Below are 16775 nucleotides of genomic sequence, written 5' to 3' on the forward strand. Positions count from 1 at the left end.
CTGTTCTGCGAAATATTTGACTGCTTGTCTCTGCAACTCAAACGACTACAATGATATAACCGAATGAGGTTGCGGAGAGGTCACCGAGTGAGGTCTGGAGGATGGCCTGTCTCTCACCATGAGAAATAGAGGAACATTTGCCATTATAAGACTCCCTGTTTATTGTTTGCATCTCTTTCTGTCCCTGTCTGTGCACGGGTCAGAAATGTGTAGCCGTTCCAAAAGATAAGTAAATGTCACCAGGTCAGAAAGAGATTTTCTGCATGCCTCACAAACAAGATTATGAAACGTGTTGTTGTATTTTTGGGGCCGGAGGCGAAACCGAGATCGGGTATGTACTCATCTGTAACTGCACTTCTTAGAGTTTTTAATGACGTGTTAATGCAAAGCGAATGCAGGAGAATGCTCTGCACTGGTTTTATTGGATCTCACCGCTGCCTTTGATACAGTTTATCACTGTATAATAGTTGAGAGAGACTAAGACAGCAGGTTGGTATTTCTGGAACAGCCCTGAATTGGTTTCCTCTTATTTACTAGACTGGCTTTCTCTGTAAGAGTTCAACATTTTTTAAATTATTCATCTTCTCACTTTCTCCCAGGGCTCTGTTTTGGCTCCATTGCTTTTTGCTTTTTGCTTTGTATCTGTTACCTCTGGGGAAATTGACTGTCATAATTGCCATGAAAACAGCATTCTATTATATATCTTTTAAAATCCCATTAAATTATAAGTGTCCAGGCTTAAGCTATAAACTAAATCAAAGTAGATGGCAAACAATTACCTGCAATTACATCCAGACAAAACAGACCAATCGGGAGCAGCTGGTCATTCACATAGTTAGCTTGGATACTAGCATATTCCTAGCAACTGCACAGGAATATGCTGGAAACCACTTGTGTCCCAGGGCTCCATCTTGGTTCCAGTGCTTTTTTGCTCTATATCTTTTCTTTCTTTATTTCTTCTTTTTCTTTTTCTCCTTTTACTTTTTCTTTTTCCTTCCTTTTCTTCTTTTTTATTTTCTTTCTTGTACTTTTTCTTTTTCTTTTTTCTTTTCTTTTTCTTGTTTCTTCAACCTTTTCTTTTTATTTTTCCTTTTTCTTTGTTCTTTTTTTCTGTTCTTTTTCTTCTTCTTTTTTTGTTGCTTTTTCTTGTTTCATACTTTTTTTTCCCTTTTCTCTATCTTCACCTTTCTACTTTTCCTTTTCTTAATTCATTTATTTTCCTGTCGGCTTAGTCCCTTTATTAATCTGGGGTCGCCACAGTGGATTGAACTGCCAACTTATCCAGCACGTTTTTATATAGCGGATGCCCTTCCAGCCGCAACCCATCTCTGGGAAACATCCACACACACTCATTTATTCACACTCATACACTACGGTCAATTTAGCCTACCCAATTCACCTGTACCGCATGTCTTTGGACTGTGGGGGAAACCGGAGCACCCGGAGAAAACCCACGCGAACGCAGGGATGAACATGCAAACCCCACACAGAAACGCCAACAGAGCCGAGGCTTTTCCTTTTCTTATTTTTTCTTATTTCCTATTTTCTTTCTGTTCTTTTGTTCTGTTCTTTTTATTATTCTTTCAGTTTTTTCTTCTTTTCTTCATCTTTTATTTTTTCATTCTTTTTCTTCATCCTCCGACTTCATCTTTGTCTTATTTTTCTTTTCTCATTTTTGTTTTTCTTATTTTTCTTCTTCTTCTTTTTTTCTACTTTTCTTCTTTCCTTTTCCTTCTTTTCTTATTTTTTCTTCTTTTTCTTTTTCTTCTACTATTTCTTTTTCTTCATTTTCTTCCCTTTCTTTTTTCTTTTCTTTTCTTTTTCTTCTTTTTCTTTTAATTTTTTTCTTTTTTCTCCGTCTTCAACAATTTTTTCTTTTTCTTCTACTATTTCTTTCTTCTTTTTCTTCCTTTTCTTTTTTCTTTTTGTTATTTTTCTTCTTTTTCTTTTCATTTTTTTCTTTTTTCTCCGTCTTCGACTTTTTTTCTTCTTTTTGTTTTTCTTCTTTTTCTTCTTTTTCTTCTTTTTCCTCTTGCTGTTCATTTTCTTCTTCAATTTTTTCTACTTTTCCTTTTTCTTCCCTTTCTTCTTTTTTTCTTCCTTTTGCTCTTCTTTTTTCTTCATTTTTCAAATTTTTCTTGTTCTTTTTCTTCTTCTACTTTTTATTTTCTCTCGCCAGGTTTATTTCTGCACCTGAGCGTTCCCGCCATATGTTCGGCCTTTGACTCAACCGTTCCCGCTAAATTTAAGTTTCCAAAATCTCACGTTTAAATTGGGTACAACCAAAAGAGAGAGATAACAGATAAAACTGCAGGTTGTGCAAGAATTGTAGACTATATGTCAGTATTGTTTGCACCTTTGTGATGAGACAGACACTCAAAGCCACATATCACGTGTCATTGGTGCTAATAATTAGTGTTATTATCATTAAATTATAAAAGTGTTCACCTTTTTAAACTCTAAACTAAATCAAAGTAGATGGCAAACATTTACCTGCAGTTACATCCAGACTAAACAGCCCAATCGTGAGCAGCTAATCATTCATATAGGCACCTTAGCAACTGCATAGCAACGTGCTAGAAACCACGATTCAGCATTCACAATGACTTCCGATGTTTCTAAAACTGGTCTACAGGAATGACAAGTATGCCATGTTCCCAAACATTTCATCCTCTCTTTGCTCATTGTTGGATTCAGGTATTTGGTCAACAGGACAGACAATGTGAATTTTCATATCTAGTTCCTGTTTATTGGTGCGTATCAGAGTTTGACACAGACATAATAGGAACGCTGACCCCGGCAGCACTGCGGATACGTCTGTTAATGGTTGGCTGTCTCTGTTTCTGCCGAGCTTGTGATTAATAGCTTCACTGGTATGTTGATGACAAACAAAAACAGGAACTGTAAACTTTTATCTCTCGCTTTCTTTCAGATGACTCCCGTTGAGGAGTTTTGACATATGATTTATGATGCTGTTTCATATTGGACATTCTTGGGGCATTATTTGCACCATCACGATAGAGACTGGAATGTAAATGAATTAATATCGTTGTTTATTTGCATGCATTCTCTGATTGGCTAATGCCATTATCTCAAACAACGGAAGTAAACCCAGAAGATGTTTGCAGATGCCAGTGTGGACACATTAATAATGAACTACGGCTTTTAGATGATCTTGATTGTTTTGCAGCTTCTTGCTTTGTAAAAGATGTTGGTGTCATTAATTTGCTTGGATGAAGTTTATTTATTTTTTACTTTTTTCTTTACTTCTTTTTTACATTTTTGTTGTTTCACTTTTTCTTCTTTTTCCTTTCTTCTACTTTTTCTTTTTTCTTCTTTTTCTTTTTTATTATTGTTTACTTATTCGTTTTCTTCTTGTAGTTCTCATTTTTTCCTTATTTTTGTTCGTCTTTTTCTTTTCTTCTACTTTTTCTTTTTTCCTTTTTCCCTTCTTCGTCATTTTTTCTTTTTTCTTTTTCAACTTTTTTCCTTTTGCTTACTCATTCTTTTTCTTCTTCCTTTTTCATCTTTTCTTTTTTTCACTTTTTCTTTACTTGTTTTTCCCCCAATTTTTTTTTTTACTTTTTTCTTTACTTTTTCTTATTTTTCTTTACTTATTTTTCTTATTTTAATTTTTTTCTTCCACTTTTTCTTTTTTCTTTTCTTATTTTTCTTTTTCTTATTATTTTTTTCTTTTTTTTCTTCCTCTTTTTCGTTTTCTTCTTGTTTTATTATACTTTATACTTTTGCTTATTATTTTTGTTCGTTTTCTTGTTTCTTCTGTTTTTCTTTTTCTTTTCTTCTACTTTTTCATTTACTTTTTCTTTTTTTCTTTTCTTCTACTTTTTCTTTTACTTTTTCCTTTTTTTCTTTGACTTTTACTTTTGTCTTTTTCTTTTTGTTTACTTACTCTTTTTGTTATTATACTTTTTCTTCTTTTCTTCTTTTTTCTTCTACTTTTTCTTTTTTCCCTTTTTACTTCTTATTTTTTCTTTTTCTTTTCTTCTACTTTTTCTTTTTTCTTCTTTTCTTTTGACTTCTTTTCCTTTACTTTTATTTTTCTTCTACTTTTTCTTTTTACCTTTACTTTTTTTATTATTTTGTTTACTTCTTTTTCTCTTTATTTTTCTTTTTCTTTTTTTCTTCTTGCTCTCTTATTCTTTTTCTTCATATTCTTCTTTTTCTTTTTCTTTTACTTTTTCTTTACTTTTTATTATTTTCATTTACTTATTATTTTTTTCTTTTTCTTCTTTTTCCTATTAATATTAATATTCTTCATAGCAATCCTCCTCAAACATTTTAATTGGTTAGTTAGCTAGCATATACTCTTGGCAAAACCTCTGTTTTATTCTTATTCTCCATGTAATGTATACACCTTCCTCATGCCATTTCGTTTTTATATTCTCTCTCATTGATCTCTATTTTTTTATACCCAACATAAAATATATTTGTGCTTGTTTTTTTTGTTTTGTTCAAGTTTATGGCTTGCTTTTTAGTCTCAATGAGGTTAAATTCATTAATTATACACATTTTTACAAGAAAATCAATCGCCATCACTATTAAAAGGGGAAAAAAATCCAACATTTGCATAAATTATAGTGCTTTGCTGGTCTGCAATCGGTGTCAGTTGTCAAATATGTGCTTCTGTTAAACATAATAAACAATTAAACTTCAGAATAAATTAATGTTACACTAAAACCTATTTGTGTCAGTTTGTTACATTTTAAACTAACTAACAAGGTCTAATATGGGCTTTGTTATACATATATTGCAATATAATATATTTCAGTTCACTGTCATACATGTTATATTAACCTCAGTCATGTTTTAATAAATGGTTTATTCATTTGAAGTGAATGTTGCTGATGTTTCATAAGTATTTGTACAATTGTGTTGTTTTTCTCTTGCAGGAATCCAGAATGTTCTTAGTCTGTTTTGTGCAGTTCTGACGGAGCACAAGGTTTTGTTCCACTCTTCCAGCTATCAGAGACTAGGAGAGGCCTGCCGTGCCTTAGAGACCCTCATGTTTCCTCTTAAATACAGGTGAGTCAAGACTAGGGCTACTTTTGTCTTTTTCAAATATTCCCCAAAAGGATGTTTAACAGAGCAAAGAATTTTTCACAGTATTCCCTATAATATTTTTTTCTTCAGGAGAAAGTCCTATTTGTTTTATTTCAGCTAGAATAAAATAAATGTTTTTAAAAACATTTTAAGGTCAATGTTATTAGCCCTCTTAAGCAATATTTGTTTTGGTTGTCTACAGAACACACCACTATTTTACAATGATTTGCCTAATTAACCTAGTTAAGCCTTTAAATGTCACTGAATACTAGTGTTGTATAAAAATAAATGAGTGAAAGGAAGAGAGAACCAAGTCCAGGAGACTCGAAACAAGCAGAATTCCTTTATTGAGACGTGTTGGTTAATCTGCAGTCATACAGCGTCTTTAAGGCCCCGTTTACACTAGTGCGTTTTAGTTTGAAAACGCATAAGTTTTGCTACGGTTACGCCATCCGTCCACACTACGCCGGAGTTCTCGAGCGCCGAAAACGGAGCTTTTTGAAAACGCTGGAGAGGCCGTTTTCATTCTAAAACGCTGCTGCTCCGTCTCAGTGTGGATGGGGAAAGACGGAGACATCTGAAAACGGAGGCGGGGCTGCAAACGTTCGCCTATCTGATTGGGGCTTTTCCTCAATATTAAGTAGCCTAACACACACAGTTCAGTCCTGCATCCTCTTCTTGTAAGTTCAGACTTCGCAAGTTTGATCAAGGCTGCAGTCTCCCTCTTCTCAGTTTGATATGGAAAACATACCGAGGACACGGGTAAATCTTCAAAGGGAACAGTGTACTTTATAACTTCATTCACATCACCTTGGCTACGTTGTTTCACTTTCTCAACAATAAAATGTAAACACGATTTAAGGAACTGCCTATTTTCTTTTTAATATTAGCAACTTAACAGACAGCAGAAATGTTGAGGCGCCGTGCTGCATTTATGAGCGTCATCTTCACTGTGTGGATATTTATAACAAAACGGAGCCGATAACAACTGCCTCCTTTCAATTTCAGTGAAAATACGAAACGCACCCTCTCTTTTGCTGAATATCAGTTTTATTAATCGATAATTATAAAAAGTATAACATACAATAAGTTTATACATTGTAGGAAATAAAGGCAAGCGACCAGTCAATGTACCTGGATTAATCATTAACTTATCTTTGCGCTTAACCAAAACATGTTACCCGTGAACAAGTAAATTAATAGATTCCAATGACCAAAGTCAGGGAATTGGCCTATGTCGTTAGATAAAGACAACAACATGAATGAAATATCACGTTTAGCAAATATAGTGAGATTAGATCCAGCGGGAGATGCTTGATGAGCAGTCCGACAAGCAGAGCTCTCATCTGGGTAGAAATGCTGGAGCGCTTGCCCGAGAGTGTGTGTGTGGTCACGTGATGTGCGTTTTTAGCGTTTTGGTGTGGACAGAGAGCTGTTCAGAAACGCTGGGTAAAACGCGAGTGTGGACGCGGATCGATTTCATTCTACAACGCCGTTTTAAAACTAAAACGCACTAGTGTAAACGGGGCCTAACATGTCCATGTGTCTGCAAGAGCCTACTAGAGGTCCGCAGTCTGCAAGTTCTTTCACAAGTCTGTCACAAGTCTGAATTAAGACAAAGATGTCCTGTCTATATTGTCCTGTTAGGAGGAGGGGATATGGCTAAACAAAGCATGCAAATTAAGAGTTGTGGTCGGCAGGGTAAACTGCTTTTTCAGGCCTGGTCTCATCATGTTCTGGAGACAGAAACCGGATGACCAGTTGATCGAAAAGAGAAAACAATAGACACAACTATGCTGTGAAACTGACAATTTGCATTACTTTGGCTTAGCCTGTAGTCAGAAAGACAAAAAGTTAATGTCTCTCCTAGCTGGGATGTCAATGAAAGGATGTAATTAAAACCAGAGAATATAACTTTTTAGTTATACGTAGATTATTGTTCGTTTAAAATTAGATGATATAAATTTATATTTCCACACTAGTATCTTGAAAAATATCTAGTAAAATATTATGTAGTCATCATGGCAAAGATAAAAGAAATCAGTAATTAGAAATGAGTTATTCAAACTATTCCATGTAGAAATGTGTTGAAAAAAATCTTTCTGTTGAACAGATATTGAAGCGAGGCTAATAATTCTGACTTGAACTGTATCATTTCCGCATATATATCAATGTGCACATCCACAATAGTCATGTCACAGGGTGTGCAATGTTAAATCTGGATAAAAGTTGACATGGAACCACATGTTTTTTGTCACTGCAGAGTAAAAAAAAAAAAAAAGCTGAAGATTATTATTTAAATGTGTTTTTTTGAGGCCTGTGATTGTATTTTAAAAGCATTCATGCATAAGAAATTGACATTATACATTGAAGACTAAACTGCAAAAAAATGCTTTTCTTACTTCGGTCTTTTGTCTCGTTTCTAGTCCAAATATCTAAAAATACTTAAATCAAGAAGGATTTTCTTGACAAGTTTAATATATTGTCTTGTTTTCAAAAGTAATATGTAAAAATTAAATGATCTCTTTCTTAAAACGAGCAACATAGGCAAGACAAGGCAAGGCAAGTTTATTTATATAGCACATTTCATACACAGTGGCAATTCAATATGCATTACATAAACATGAATAAAAAAACAAGTAAAGAAATAATCAGTAGAAACAGGTGAAAATGTGTTAAAACAGGTATTAAAAGATTGAAAAAGAGAGGAAAGGCATAACAGTGTGATTTGTTGGATGTAGCACAGTGCTCATTCAGTAAAGGCACAGCTAAACAGATATGTTTTCAGTCTTGATTTGTATGTGCCTAATGTTGGAGCACATCTGATCATTTCTGGAAGCTAATTCCAGCAGTAGGGGGTGCAGTAGCTCGAGGTGGATTCACCCTGCCTTGACTGAACTCTTGGAAGTTTTAATGATCCTTTAGATCTAAGTGATCTGTTAGGTTTGTATTCAGTGAGCATATCTGTAATATATTGAGCTCCTATAGGCCATTTAGTGATTTATAGACTAGTAATAATACTTTAAAATCTATTCTGAATGTAACTAGGAGCCAGTGTAAAGACCTAAGGACAGGTGTGATGTGCTCTGATTTCCTGGTGCTGGTCAGAATCCTGGCTGCAGCGTTCTGGATGAGCTGCAGCTGTCTGACTGTCTTTTTGGGAAGGCCCGTGAGGAGGCTATTACAGTAATCCACCCTGCTGCTGATAAAAGCATGAATAAGCATGAAAATAATCTTGTTTTTCCTTTCGACATAAGATTATTTTGCTTACCCTGTGGGCCAATAATTTTGCTTGTTTTAAGGAAAAACTTACTTAGTGAGAATTTAGTGACTCTTAGTAAGAAAAAGCATTTTTTTGTAGTGTATTATTTTATATTGGATTATTCAGTTACCTGAGTACTGTAGTAGTAATAGTTGTAGTAGTAGTAAACTTTAGTGTCCTTGACAGGAAATTCATTATGTGCATCACCATATTGCTGCAGCCATTCCATAACAACAAACAATAAAAACAATACAAATTACAGCAGTTACAAAATGTATAATGCTACTTAAGATAGACTCTTGCTAAATAAACAGACTGAAACGGGTACAAAGGATTTCTTTAGACGGTTTAACCTACACTTTGGGACTCTATGGACTATTTTGACGGTCCATGCGCAAAGTGCAGAGCGCAAATGCATTCAGGGCGTGTCAGAATCCACTTTTGCTACTATAAGGACGGAAAAATCTGCTTTGCGCCGTGGCGCATGGTCTAAAAGGGTTGAGCTTATTTTCTTAATGAGTTATAGGTGTGTTTTGAGAATAAACCAATTACAGTCTCATGTCCCATTCCCTTTAAGAGCCAGTTGCGTTGCGCCATAGCGCATTTGCTATTTACATGACATAAAGTCAGTGTAAGTGGAAAAACTGAGCATTTCACTAGCAAGAAAACAGTTAAACAGATTTCTTTCAAAACTATTTCTAAATTCAGTTATAATTTCCAGCAAATGAATAAATGAAAAATAATATTGAAGTGTGTTCAAAAAACAAATGTGTTCAAAAAAGTTATGTCGTAATATATATGCAATGCCCCATATGGTCTAAAACCTGACAGGTGGGCAAATCTAAGCTTGATTTCAATAAAACACATATAAATATGGATATAATAAATAATACTGCTAATAATAATAACATTATACAAAAGCATATTGTTATGAATGAACTGAAAAAGCCTCCTGAGATTTTTTATGTAGGCTAGAAAATAATATGTTTTGTAATATTTTAATCCTTTATATTTATATCCTATATATATCCTTATTATATCCTATATATCCTTAATGTTTTAATTGTTTTTCATGTGTAAAGATATTTGTGTATTGCTCTACATCTTGTGTGTATTAAGCAGTGTGTAACCCAGGTGCACAACTAACGTGCTCTGTGCTGGACAATAGACCGGCTTTGTTCTGGTCTATTGAAAAATCTATTATAGTTTCTCAAAATTGCGCCAGCAATACACTTCAACACGCCTCCCTTTTTAGACCAGAACGCCTATGGGTGCACTTTTGAGCGCAAATGCATTTGCTATTTAAACAGCGTGGCGCAAAACATCAAAACGACTCTTGCGCCAAGCTGAAACTAGCAAACAACAATTGCGTCGCACCTTCCACCACATTGCGCTGGGTGTATGCTAGGGCCCTATATCTTCTACCAGAGGGAAGCAGTTCATAATGTGGAAACAAAAAATGAGTTGGATCGTTCACAATCCTGATTGAGGACACAATTCTCATGTAAAACTTGAGGATTAAAATATTCTTCCTGCTCAATAATTTCCCATCCTGTCTTTAAGAGATGCATCAGCTTAGATTTACACTAAACAGATAGGTTGCCAAACAACACTGTGATACCATGTCTAACAATGCTTTTAAGAACTGCTTTATAAAACAACATCATGAGCTTTTTGTTAACTCCAAATAGACGCAACCTCCATAAAAAAGACAATCTCTGGTGTAAACAAGAACAAACCCACTCAATGTGCATTTTCCATGTAAAAGAACTGCCGATGTAAATGCCCAGGTACTTATAGGTTTCTGACTGAGTGATAGGATGGTCATGAACAACCACTTGACGATGGTCACTTTGGGTCAAATATCATCTCTTCTGTTTTCTTAGTATTTATTTTTAGCTCATTTATATCGCACCACTCAACGAATCGGCTAATTTCTAACTGGTAGATAACACTAATATCTTCATTCTCATAAAGTAAAATTTAGTATGGCTGTTAGAGAACTTGGACTACTGTTAGAGTCTTCAGAAGACCATAATACACTGTTTACTGCATTTTTATTGTGTGCAAATTGTTTTATTTTATCCAGAAAGGGTCCTCAACAGAATCATTCCATTTAATTGAAAATCATCAATTCTTTCCAAATCGAGCTGTTCAAGTCACCTGACGTACATGATTGTATTCATATCGCATTATATAGTACATCGCCGAAAAATGAAAAATCCCAAGGTTCGTTTATTTTTAATATTGTGCCACCATAGTCAAGTTGAGTTGTTACTGATATAAAACTACTGATCAAAAGTAAGGGGTCAGTTTAAGGGTGCTTTCACACCTGTGAATCGATTCAGTTGTTCCGAAACAGAGATTAAAATTGTAACATTGTTGCTCTTTGCTGTTGGAGCGGTTCGCTTTCACACTGCAAAGTTTCTAATCGGACCAAAAGAGCTAAAACAAGTCACGTGCGGGGAAACTCTCCTTACATTGGTCAGTGTCAGGGTTTATTTTGCAGCATCCCGCTCAGCTGTCAGGAGAGGTGGTGGTTTGGTGGTGATTGACAGGGTGCGCGCGCGTGACGTGTCTGAGGAGAGACGCGGTGGGGAGGGGTGAGAAGGGTGCGCGAAGATGCCTATTTGAGGACTGGGAGGGAGACGCGAGATTACCGGGAGATCATCACTCGTTTGCGGGCATCCGGAGACTCGCGAAACTTCCCGCCCTACTCATAATTCTCTCTTCATATAGCCGTAAGCCTATTACATATCCATAAAACACTGTGATATAACCACGCTCGGATCGGATCGCTTTCTCACTGCAATCGAACCGCTCCAGGGTTCGTTTCAATCGAGCCGAGACGACCTCATTCAAGCGATCTCGGAGCGATTACTTTGGCGCGGAACAGAGCGCGATTGCCCTGTTCACATATGCCAATCGAACCGCGCTAAATGGGCAAACGAGATACGTTCCGAAACAAAAGTGCAGGTGTGAAAGCACCCTAACAAAAAAAAAAAAAAATTAAGAAAATTATTCTGTTAATCAAGGCGGCATTTATCAAATGTAAATAATAATAATAATATTTATTACTATTTTAAATAACTGCTTTCTTATTGTATTTTATTGCTTTGACTACTATTACCATTAATAATAATTATATTTATGATAATAACAACAATAATAATTACTATTATTACTTGCCTATTTTGCTATAGGGATTTCTGAAGGATCATGTGACTCTAAAGCCTGGAGTAATGAAGCTAAAAATTCATCATTAAAATCACTGGAATAAATGATTACAGTAAATTATAAACTACCTTTGAACGGTTATTTTACAGTGTAATAACATTTCACAATTGTACAATTTTTACTGTATTTTTGATGAAGTAAATGCAGCCTTGGTGAAAAATCCTACTGACCTCAAACTTTTAACCGGTAGTGTATATATAACCATAATTACAAAATCAATAACATATTAATTCTTCAGCAACATAATTAGCCAATAAATAAATTCAAATAAAAAATTCAAGTTCAATCTAAGTGCATTGCATACAAAACTAAAACAGCTGCTGAATCCAGTTAAACGAACCCTCCACAAAAAAAGCCAGAATTAATGTGTTCAGAAATGATAAGTAATTTTTTTGGTTTGTTTAAAAGGTCTATTTTTAGGCTCTTTTGCAACAGTGTGTTCTATTTTCGAGTTCGGTATGTAATGAGAACAGTCTGATGCGGACATCTGCTGATTACTTGAAGTGATGTTTGCGGTTGCTTAACTCTGCTTTGGACCGCAGCTACCCTTACATTCCTGTCCTCCCGTCCCGCCTGTTGGAGGTGTTGAGTTCTCCTACACCCTTCATCATCGGCGTTCACTCCATGTTCCAGAGCGAGATCCAGGAGCTGGTGAGGCCTTGCAGAAAAGACACATTTTTCAGTGCTGCTCCGTCATTCATTCGGGGATTTCTGATTGGGTTTTGGTTTCTGTTTACAGCTCGATGTGATCATTGCTGACCTTGATGGAGGAACGATAAAAATACCAGAGTGTATCCACCTTTCACAGCTTCCTGAACCCCTGTTGCACAACACTCAAAAAGCACTGTTCATGGTAACGACAAAAAATACATGTTGCACACTCACGTTGTTGTATGGTGTTTTTCTCAGGGCTTAAAGGGCACATAGTTTACCCCTTTTTTTATGATTTAATATTAATATTATGGTTCTTCTGAGTGTGCCAGTTTAGGTTCAGTTCAACACACAGTTCAGATGTTTTTATTTTAATGTGTTCAAAAGTGTCATGTTAGGGGCGTTTACACAGTTTGCTGTTTTAGGGGTGTGTTGCTTCACATGAAAATTAGTTTCGGCTTCCCGTCCAACCTAACAAGGGGGCGGAGCCTAGAGCTCCCGCGGTCTGTGTTTGCAACAGACAGGCTGACAGACAGATAGAGAGAAGCTAAGCTAAGCTAGCTAGGATGAGCATTCAGCCGTACATGTACGACTCGGACACAGACCAAGCAGAGAGTACAAAATCATTGTCTTTGTATAGTTTGTATAGTCTCGGTGTACAAGTGGCGAGCTGAAAACAACACACACTCAATTAACTTTGACTTAGTCACCGAATGCACCACGACACGGCACACCAGACACTCTCAATGGCGCGGCAGAAACATGAAGTGTCCCGAATCGTCGCGCCACGCATTCCAGAACTCCAAACACAGGGCAAACACAACAGCGTCGCGGCTGCCGAGCCGCTAACCCGAAGCTCCGCCGCGTGCACCCTGACAGAAACCCAAGCGCAGAACCTTGAAATGCACTACGCCGCATCACGCAAAAGGTACAAGCAATAATTCCGATTAGAGCGATAATGTGGAGAATATTGATCTTGTGTTGAGCCCAAGGAGCCTTTCATCTAAAAAGAGAGCAAGGGTGTTCCTGTAGTGACATCGCTTTGACTCACACGCTAAAAATGGCGGACGTGAAACAAGAAACTGAGGATATGATCGTGACGCGAGGCTGTCAATCAATATTCGTGGGCGGGGGGGACGCTCTCCTACGTAAAGTTGCAGTCGGTTTGAAAACCCCTCCAATTGGTCCACTGTTTTTATGTTGTTAAATTGAAAAAAAAGGACTGGGTGTGTTTATATCACCCCAATATGACGGTCTATACACTATACTTACACACATGTCTGTCCAAACAGTTTGAAAAGTAGATTTTTCACCATAGTTGCCCGTTAAAAGTGAAAAAAAAAAATAATAATCCAAACGTTTCACTCTGAGCAGAATTGATATTTTTCCGATTCGGTTCTTGTGTTCTTTAATAAACAAAATATTCCGAAAACGGTTTTCTAGAATGAAAAGAAAAACTATTAAGAACGTTATTTTATTACAAAGTATTGCAGGGCTCTAGAGTGCCCTGATGTCTTTATGCTGCAACTAAAAATTCTCTTCGCGGGGTAAGATTAAATTAATTTTCGATGAGTATCGTTAAAGAAATATTTATAATTTGAACTTGCTTTAGGTTATGTCTATACCGGCTTTGCGCACTGGCTCACTGACAGCAGTTGATTGACACACTGCTTAAAGGTGCTATACACACAGCCCCACTCCATGGTATCGATTTCGGAAGCTTTTGAATTTGTGTAAATCCAGGCGGAAAACCCAAAATAGCACTTGATTTAAAGAGGTTAAACTAATAAATTGTGACCAAAAAAATTGTGATTTATTATATTTACAAAAATATAAAATCATGTTAACAGTAAGTGTAATGCAGCGGTATTTTTTTTCTAAACATTTTAAAATATATATGTTTTTTATCAAATAATGAACATTTTAAAAATATCTTTAGTATTATTATTATAATTATAATTTATTTTTGCCTTTTATTTTTACCGAAGTGATTTAAAAATATGAAAATAACACTTTCATTTAATGTGCTTTTTATGTATTTAAATCTTGAAATCTTTTTTTTTAAATTTAATTTCAATTTTAATTTTTTTGTAATAATATTATAATTGTATTTTTTGGCCTTTTATTTTTACTGAAGTGATTTAAAAATATAAAAATAGCACTTTTAGTGCATTAAATGTGCTTTTTGTGAATGTAAATCACTTTTTTTCAATTTTATTCAATTTTTCAAAAATTAGTTTCATTATATATATATATATATATATATATATATATATATATATATATATATATATATATATATATATATATATATATATATATATACGTATATATATATATATATACATGTGTATATATATATATATATATATATATATATATATATATATATATATATATATATATATATATATATATATATATGTATATATATATGTATATATATATATATATATATATATATATATATATATATATATATATATATATATATGTATATATATATATATATGTATATATATATATATATGTATATATATATATATATATATATATATATATATATATATATATATATATATATATATGTATATATATATATATATATATAATTTTTTTTTTTTTTTTTTTGTCGTTATATTATAATTGTATTTTATTTTGGCCTTTTATTTTTTTTTAAATGCCATTTAAAACAGTGAAAATAACACTTGCATTTAATAAGCTTTTTTCATGTATGAAAATCACTTTTTTTAATTAAGATTTTTATTTTAAAAATTATTCATTTTGGCTTTTTATTTTTTCTGAAGTAATTTAAAACAATGAAAATAATTGTTGCATTCATTATATAAAAAATACTTTTTTGTTTTATTATATCTTTCAAAAAATTGTAATTTTAATATTAAATTTTTTTGTGATAATATTATAATTGTAATTTATTTTGGTCTTATTTTTTACAAATGTCATTTAAAACTATGATGGTAACACTTGCATTTAATATGCTTTATGTATATATATTGTTTTTTTATTAGATTTTTTTAAGAAATTAGTTTCTTGATTTAATTTTGATATTTAGTTTTTTGTAATAACATTATAATATATAATTTATATAATATTTATTTTATTTTAATGAGGTCATTTAAAACTATGAAAAATAAAAAATATGGAAAAAACAAGCACTAAATATGCGTTTTGTCTATATAAACCACTTTTTTCAATTTTACTAGATTTTTTAATTTTATTTCTTTTTTTTTTAAATCGTTTTGGCCTTTTTTTTACTTTTTTTTTTACAAATGTCATTTAAAACCATGAAAATAACACTTAAGTTTAATACGCCTTTTTGTATGTATATATATATTTTATTTTTTTTTTCAATTTGATTTAGTTTTTATAGCATTGCTTTTGATTTGTTTGTGAATGTTTTTTTAATGTGATTTTTAGTTTTTGCTAGAATGGGATTTGATTAATAACAGAAACATTGTATTGGTTTACTTTACATATGTGGTTGAAATAGTGAATAATTGACAAGTGCAGGGGAGGGAAAGATTTTCACCTGTACCTCACATTAAACTACATTATCAAATGGCTGTTTTTCTATCATGTTGTTAGAGCAGCTTTATAGGTTTGGAAATCATTTTTTGAAAAAAAAAATATATATATATACCTTTTAAGGCATTTTTATCAGAATTTTGGCTTGTTTTCCAAGCGATACTACAGAATGCACATTAACAGGGTGATGGACACCCACATGCTATCTTTCTCATTAGCTAATCTGCACTTTCAACATAGACAGCCTCTTGTGCTGTTATTAAGTAATGATTTTTTTTAATACAACTCTGAGACATTCCTAAATCTATATTTGTACCATTTGCCTTCTTCCCACTGATAGCAGGATATTACCTCACTCTAAATACCTCCTATGTCTGCAGGTTTTGCACCCAGATCTGGAAGGAGCAGATAATGCCTTCCCACCCCCTCGTTCTGCTCCATCCAACCTCAAACTGCTGGTAAGATCATCGAAGGTCTCTTATTTTTTTTACTTTTACAATCTTACTGTCAGTGGAATGTGTGTCTGAACACTCGGGGAGTCTCCTATATTGAGTCTTGGGGGTGTCTGACATATCTGTTCATTAAAGGAGTTTGAACTCCCATCACGTTCGCAGGTTATTTTGAGATGCACGAAAATGCTCAGTCTGACTTACTCCATCCTCATATGTGTATCTGGAATGCTTCTCAGTCCCTTCTATTCTGGCCTTTTCTTGTTTCGGACAGGATAAGGAGGTGAGGGCCGTCTTCCTGCGCTTGTTTGCACAACTCTTCCAGGGCTACAGGTCCTGTCTGCAGCTCATTCGCATCCATTCCGAACCCGTGATTCACTTTCACAAGGTGAGAAGAGGCTGATGATCTGCAACTTTAGAATGTTAAAGCTGATTCGCAGAGCAGCAGTGATTACTGTTATCATGCCAGATTGCTCCAGTAAATCTGTGCAACATGTCTCAAATGCTTGCAGAATGACTGTTTGAGAAGGATCTTCTTGCTGTTACAGTTTACTTTAAAGAACACTGCC

The 16775-nt window shown here is 34.1% G+C and overlaps 1 protein-coding gene across 3 annotated transcripts in view; it reads left to right on the plus strand.

Moving 5' to 3' along the window:
* The window catches only part of sbf2 (SET binding factor 2), a 288968-nt gene that overhangs the window by 112003 nt on the left and 160190 nt on the right, over window positions 1-16775 (plus strand). For all 3 annotated transcript variants that reach the window (XM_087262128.1, XM_087262129.1, XM_087262130.1), the window contains exons 7-11: window positions 4911-5043; window positions 12103-12211; window positions 12300-12413; window positions 16138-16215; window positions 16481-16594. In XM_087262128.1, coding sequence (XP_087118254.1) covers window positions 4911-5043; window positions 12103-12211; window positions 12300-12413; window positions 16138-16215; window positions 16481-16594 — 548 coding nt within the window. The remainder of the gene's footprint in view (window positions 1-4910; window positions 5044-12102; window positions 12212-12299; window positions 12414-16137; window positions 16216-16480; window positions 16595-16775) is intronic.

Source organism: Danio rerio, chromosome 7, assembly GCF_052040795.2.
Source record: "Danio rerio strain M-AB ecotype USA chromosome 7, GRCz13ab, whole genome shotgun sequence".
NCBI classification, from domain to species: Eukaryota; Metazoa; Chordata; class Actinopteri; order Cypriniformes; family Danionidae; genus Danio; species Danio rerio.